General features: G+C 35.8%; 1 protein-coding gene across 1 annotated transcript; it reads right to left on the minus strand.

The window, feature by feature from the left end:
• Positions 1-1,009: 1,009 nt before the first annotated feature.
• Positions 1,010-6,490, minus strand: LOC104085006 (protein PHOX1). The gene is made up of 4 exons (XM_009588971.4): positions 6,119-6,490; positions 3,690-5,721; positions 3,346-3,579; positions 1,010-1,418 (listed from the first exon to the last, which is right to left on the minus strand). Exons 2-3 carry the CDS (start codon positions 5,665-5,667, stop codon positions 3,437-3,439), a joined length of 2,121 nt encoding a protein of 706 aa, XP_009587266.1. The 5' UTR covers positions 5,668-5,721; positions 6,119-6,490; the 3' UTR covers positions 1,010-1,418; positions 3,346-3,436.
• Between the last annotated feature and the right edge of the window lie 503 nt (positions 6,491-6,993).

The following is a 6,993-nucleotide window of genomic DNA, read 5'->3' on the forward strand; positions in this document are numbered from 1 at the left end:
TACAAAGTTGTTCTGTCCATCTCCTTTAATGTGACATCGTTTCACTTAAACATAAAATTAACTGTTAGTTTTGACTAGTACACTATAAGAAAAAAGAGGAGATAAGTAATAAAACAATAATTGAAAAATTAGCTTTCTCAACAATTAGTTTTACAAATTAGTTTAAAAGAAAAACATCACATCGTCAATCTTATATTTGATTAGCTAAGTGTTCAATTTTAAAAACTTATGCAAGTTTAATATAAAAAAATATTTCTGTAGAATGGTGACAGATATATTAGAGTAGTACTATTTTAAAGCTCGAAGAATTATAGATTAGATTCTAGAGAAATATCATATCAATATGCTGCCTCATGTCGCTAGTGCATCCCTTATCCCTCGATTTATGCACAATACTACCTGCCAAAAAAGATTCTCTCTATGTATAATGGTGTTGATTTATTTATTTATTTATTTTATTTTTATAAGGCTTATACAATGGTGTTGATAATAGAGCAATGCTTCAATTATATGGGTATATTAGTTGAAGCTACAATTATTGGTGAGACATGACTTGGTCCCTAGAAAGAACTGAGAATTGTCAACTATTGGTTAATTAAGTAGGAGTGCATAATGAGGAAAGTACTAATCAAAGGTATGCTAGTTTTATTAGTATCATAATTATCATGAGTTAAGTGCAAAGATAAAATTAAATTATTTATTGTATTCATTAAGTCAATGATGCCCTCGGTTATCTAATTTACCAATTACCGCACCAATTCCCATATTAAAAAAAAAAAAAAAATTTACCACACCAATACTCTCTTCATTTTTTCGATTGTTCTAATACAAACATTGGGTAAGGTACAATGTAATCGTTATTCATAATGTGTTATTGGCCACAGAATTTTCATGTTGTAAATCAATAGTTGCAACTCCACTTTACTTCACTTATTCATGGGCCAGTCCCTCCCACCTCAAAATAAAAAAGGGTAGGAAAACTAAATACTAAGTTCACATAAGAAGCATATGGGAGATAATAGATATCCACCGGAGCCAGGACAAATATATTATACATTGGCTTGGAAAGGGAATACAGAAAGGAGTATCTCTAACAAACAATTGTACAACTTGTGTCTACGAAGGAAACAAATGAACATACAATTTTCTAATTCAAACAACAACAATCTTACAAATAATGCTATACTCCAAAATTGAATGCAAATAATGCAAATCACAAAGACCCTACTTTGGGTGGGCTTTGTGATGATGAATGACCAAAACCAAATAACCAATGAATTTGAATGATACAGAGACCTTCACAATCACATCTAAAACAAACCAATGTGTTCAAAATTCAACAGAGTAACTTGTTACACTCGGCTCTTTGCTCCCGAAGCAAAAAACTGATCATGAAGAAATAATTCACAAAAAAGAACCTGCAGAGAACATGAGAAAATCGAGTTAGTAAGCAGATTAAGCATCAGTTTGGACTTTGGAGTACGTTTACAGTGAAAATGCATGTGACTTTAATTATTGATACACCAGAGAGTATTTTCGAATGGACTCTCTACCAACAACACCAATGCAAATGACAATCCACTTCTGCAGATAAAATAACAAGCACACGACGTTTCTAAAGTTACACACAGATGGTTGTGGCTGAAATTCAGTATAAGATAGATCATGACAAATAAGTTTTCTACAATCTAGTGCCAACTGAACCACCAAACTCTGCATGATTGAATCCAAATTAGCTAAGACAGATGTTAGCTGACAAAGGTTTTTCGTCAGGCACCACGCAAACCACCTAAAACAGTAAAGTCTTATGATTTTCCTTAGTTTGGCATCTTCAAGAACCTCAAACTGAGGAATTTTTATATATAAAAAAAAGGGATAACTCAGATAAAGGACAATTTAAAGTCCTAATTACTGGTTCAGCACTCATTTGCTGGCAAAGTATAAGATCATGTTTGATAAGTCTAGATAAAAAAGAGCCATGCTAGTCATGTCATTTTCAAGGATCTATAGCGCTCTCCAAATATGCTGGACAATTATGGTGAGAAGCCCCTAGTGGATGAGCAATATAAGAGCTAGGGAAACAGTTCATCATCTTGTCTACAACCAAAAGCACTAGAGGATAAGATTTATCATTTGGTCTACACGTAGTGAAGTAGTTGGGAGACAATGTCTAGGATCTTCATAGGCCCTAATCTTTAGTAGATTATTATTCTTATTCTACTAAGGAAAAAGAAACCTATAAAAGCACTTACCAGGAAAAGCAAACCTATAAAAGTTACAATCTTCTAACAAAATTCCCGTCCTAAATTAGAACAGTATGATAGAAACATGGCCATAGTCTTGCTTTCAAATACACCCCCAGAAAGAGCTAATGCAAAAACCTTAATTAGATAAAGTTCAATCGAACAATTACAACATGTCGATAAAGGATATATAGCTAGTTGTCAGAGCAACAAAATCCTTTAATTTTCTATCAGGCAGATTCTGAAAAACCCAAACCTAAAGAGAAAACAGAGACTTGGTGAACTCATTCTTTTTGATAAGGAATAAATACAGTATTCCTGCTGCCGGGAACTTGGTGAACTCATTCTAACCATGTGAATCACTTGTCAACTCTGACATCTTCATCAGGCCAAAACTATGATAATCAGTCAGTCTAAGACAACATAGGGCACTCAGGTTCACCTTCCTCATATACCTGTTGGTGAATAGCACGGTTCCAACTGCTATCCTAGACAAGTTGTCAGATTTCAGTCTGAAGAACCAAAGCTTTCAAGTCGTCAGCTAAGGAAGACTAATAAACTGAAGAATTCCCTAACCATTCCACATGGGATGGATAACATCATAACAAAGCTATACCCTGAAGTGCGAATCATTTTGCAGTCTAGTAGTTGTGAACAAGTATTGAATAATGATAAGCTATTTTTTTCACCCTTAAGGAAGATTATCTTGGGTTCTAGGAGAGGCTGTTGTTATATTGCATGAAATCTAATTTGGTCAAGGGTATTTGGTGAAAAGGAAACTTCACATAAATTGACATCCTACCCCGAGTAACAACTAACATGTATCAATTTAAGAAAGAGAAACTTCACATAAATTGACATCCTACCCCCGAGTAACATGTATCTCCCAAATATTCTGCTTCCCTTACTCCTCCCTACAATTTGAGTTTACATTCTTATGGTTTTTGCGTAATAGTTCTAAGCGAGGACAGAATAGACAGCAAAATTATCTTACCACAATCGTAATGTGCTTCAAGCACTTTTAAAATAATTAAGTCATGCTAGCATGTAAAGGATAAAGAACTTGCTGTAAAACACCAAGAAATTGGAAAGGCTGACTGACCTATTGATTTGGCAACAATAGCCACACAAAATTGAAGAGGCAATGCATATATCCTTTGCTCCTATGCAATGATCATCAAAGATATATCAACTTAAAGATTTTCCAAGACAGTATGGAGGTTCGGAACACGACGACGGAATAATGGTTCTAGCCTGAAAGCTGGCACCCCAGTCTGCCACCTATTAGTATCATACATCTCTTTCCATGCCTGTACTATCTCATCAACCTTGAAACCTGGAGAAAGAGGCGCAAGATGGTAAAGAAAATGATATCACTTAATTCAGCATTAAGAAAATTATGTAAAGTAGCAAAATATAAATAAAAAAAAATTGTTAACATTATACCTTCAAGAGCAGTTTCATTGGAACAGTGGTTCTTTATCATAACCGCGATATCAATTTGAGATGCTCCAGCTAGCTCAAACTTTTCCATTGCAACCTCCAAACATTCTTCCCAAGTTGGTAATCCCAGCTTAAATTCCACCACGGAACGTTCATAGAGTATGGTACCCCATAAGAGGTAAATCTGAGACCTCATACTTGCAGCCTGCTCTTCAGCTTCTTCAGCCGGTTTATCTTTTAGTAGATCATCCAATCCCATTTTCTGCAACAGTGCTTTATATTCTTCATTTTTGGAGAGTCCATTAAGACGCTGTTCTTCCAGCTCTTCCCACATTTCGGTTCCTCTTTCCATACTATCCTCAGCCTTGTTATAGAGCTCCAAGATCTCTGCACATGTCCCTGTCTCTAACTCAACTTTACTTCCAATCAAATAGTACCAGGAGAGTTTTGCTTGTTCAAACTGCTGTTGACCAACTGCAAGAAGGCCTTCATAGAAATCTGGTTTGAGCCTAAGAGCTTCTTCATACCTACTTCCTGCCATTTCATATTCTTTTTTTGCCCATCCATATGCAGATTTAACCTGTTCCAATATAGACTCCCGAGAACCCTCTTCAGTAAAGTATACCCGTTTCCTTGCTCTAGACATATGAACATTTCCCCAATTAAACAAAGACAAAGCTGCCATCTCTTGGAACTTAGCTGCAGCGATTTCAAAAAGCTCTTGTGCTTCTTCACTTGTAACAGTGTCCTCTACAGCTTCAGAGTATAGTTTCATACCTATCTCATGAAGATCCAGATATGAGTCGGAATCAAAGCCGACATGATTCTTGAAAATCCTTGCAAATTGGACAATCCAGTCTTCAACACAAGTTGTCCCTTTATTCAGTTCCCTTTCTTTCTCAACATGTCCATCCTCTGTGACTATAGTTGATTTGTTACTGCTGGAATTCACATCTTCTTCACCACTCATTCCCTCGTATGCAGGTTCTTTATCTGGAGTAACTTCTACAACGTAGAGTCTCAAAGAACCCTGAGAACCAGCAGACGATTCAACCAACCTAAGCTCATCAGTAGTAGTGATAGTAACCAGGTCACCTTCTTGATCCCTATACTTGATAAGTGCACCCTTCAAGTTTGGAAATCGATCTAGAACTATGTCTCTCACCAGTCTAATACTGCAACCAACAGGTAATTGTGCCCATCTAATATCCTCCCCGAGTACCAATTTGACTGTTCTCGTCACCGTCTTTTCTTCCTTAACACTTTTCTTCTCCTCCACGACCACCTTGTCCTCAGCCTTCTTTTCTCCGACCTCCTCAACCTTCTTTTCCTCAACTTCCAAAACTTTCTTTCTGTCAAATTTGTTGCTCTTCTTCTTTTTCGACTTATCCTTCACAACCTTAGTAGAAACTGGAGCAGTAGGGGGCTCAACAGATTCTTGGGGTAATACTACTTCTTCAATTTTCAGACCTTTCTCTTCCATTGCCTTTTTAACCTGGTCTGCAATCTCCAATGCAGTCAAATTATTTGGTTCAATACTCAAAACACGGTTCACGTCTCTTAAAGCCAACTCAAGCCTATTCAATGACTCATAACACTTGGCTCTCCTCAACAAAGCTTTACTATACTTTGGAGCAACTTCAAGCGCCAAGTTGCATTCGGTTATTGCTCTTGGGTATTCGCCAAGGCCAATTTGCATATAGCAAGAAGCCATGTTAGTATGCAAATAGGCAACATCAATATGGTTCCCGGGAAGCAACTTGAGAGCCTTCTCATACTTCAACATAGCACCCTCGTGATCGCGTTTCTGAAAGAGCCTGTTTCCTTCTTCCTTCAATTCTTGAGACATACTGATGAATACAGCAGTGTCCTCATCGATCGCTTTAGAGGTACGCTCTGGAACAGATTTACCATGTTTCACATTTGCATCACTAGATTTTGATGCCACTTGAGTTTTCTTCTTCCCAGTGGGCTTCCCCATGGTATCTACCTCAACAAGAGTCCAAAATCAAAGCTTCAGAACTTTGATTTAGTCCTAAAAGCAGCAAACAATACACATCAATAATCAATTTAACCAAACAAAACCAACCAAATAACAAAGCAATCAAGCTAAAATCAGAAGGCTAAAGCTACAGTTCAAAAACTAACCTAAGATATTCAATCAAGAACTCATAGACATGAATCAAAATACCATCTTTTTGATTCAGCAGAAAGTGAACTTAATCAGAGATTTCATATCTAATATAAAATCCACCTCAATAAAATATTTATTTGCAAGAATAGAGGAAAAAACAATATCAGCTGGTAGTCACTTGATATAATTCTGATACCAGAAATTTACAAAAACATAGCAGAAATGTGACCTCAATAATTATAAATCACAATAAAGTAAATGAAAAAAAAAGAAAAAAAGAGAGAGAATAAAAAATTACCTCCAAATAGACGTAAAAACTATCAACCCACAGAAAATTAGGATTCAAAGATTGATGATTGAAGAGTAAAGTGATAAGAAAGAAACACAAAAGGAGAGCAGCTTTGAGATTTTTGGTGTCTAGAAAGAAAGGAAGAGCTGAAAAGGAACAAACTTTCTTAAGGGTTTAGTTGGGTGTGTGTCAGAATACGAAACAAACGGCGGGCAATGAATGAGAAATGGGAGGAAATGGAAATGTTTAAAATTCGTCTCCCCCTGCAAATAGGGTTCCATATTTGCTGGCTTTCCTCTGTTGAACGTCAACGCCCTCTACCCTCACTTTCAAACTATGGCGCGTCACTCTCACAGTTTGCCCCTTAAATTTTAGCAGAGCAAATCCGAAATGAAATACAACAAAAATAAAGTAAGTTTACATATCTTGTTTATGATCGTACGGCTCCATCGGGATTTATAACTTAGTGGGCGTTTGGGCATAAGAATTTTAAAATTCTAAAATAAATTTAAAAAAAAATCAAGTAAAAATGGTATTTGAAAATTAGAGTTGTGTTTCGACATGAATATTATTTTGGATTGTTTTTGAAGTTTTGTGAGTAATTTGACTGAAAATTTTTAAAAATAACTTTTTGGAGTTTTTCAAATTTCCGAAAAATTTCAAAATTCATATTCAAGTGAAAATTGAAAATTTCATGGACAAACACTGATTTCGAAAAAAAGCAAATTTTTTTTATGTCCAAACGGGCTCTTAATGAATTACAACACTTTAGCCAAAATTATCCTTTATCTTTAAGGGTAAATGTAACTTTATTCTTTAAATATAATCTTGAGCGTCAATTGTCCTCTAAATTTGTAAAAGTTTAGCGCCTTTGGTCCAAGTAA

This window comes from Nicotiana tomentosiformis, chromosome 8 (genome assembly GCF_000390325.3).
Source record: "Nicotiana tomentosiformis chromosome 8, ASM39032v3, whole genome shotgun sequence".
NCBI classification, from domain to species: Eukaryota; Viridiplantae; Streptophyta; class Magnoliopsida; order Solanales; family Solanaceae; genus Nicotiana; species Nicotiana tomentosiformis.

Coding starts and splice junctions, on each gene's coding strand:
- LOC104085006 (XM_009588971.4), bottom strand. CDS start 5,667: ATGGGGAAGCCCACTGGGAAGAAGAAAACTCAAGTGGCATCAAAATCT. Junction 3,580..3,689: donor CAATGAAACTGCTCTTGAAG/GTATAATGTTAA, acceptor CTCTTTCTCCAG/GTTTCAAGGTTGATGAGATA.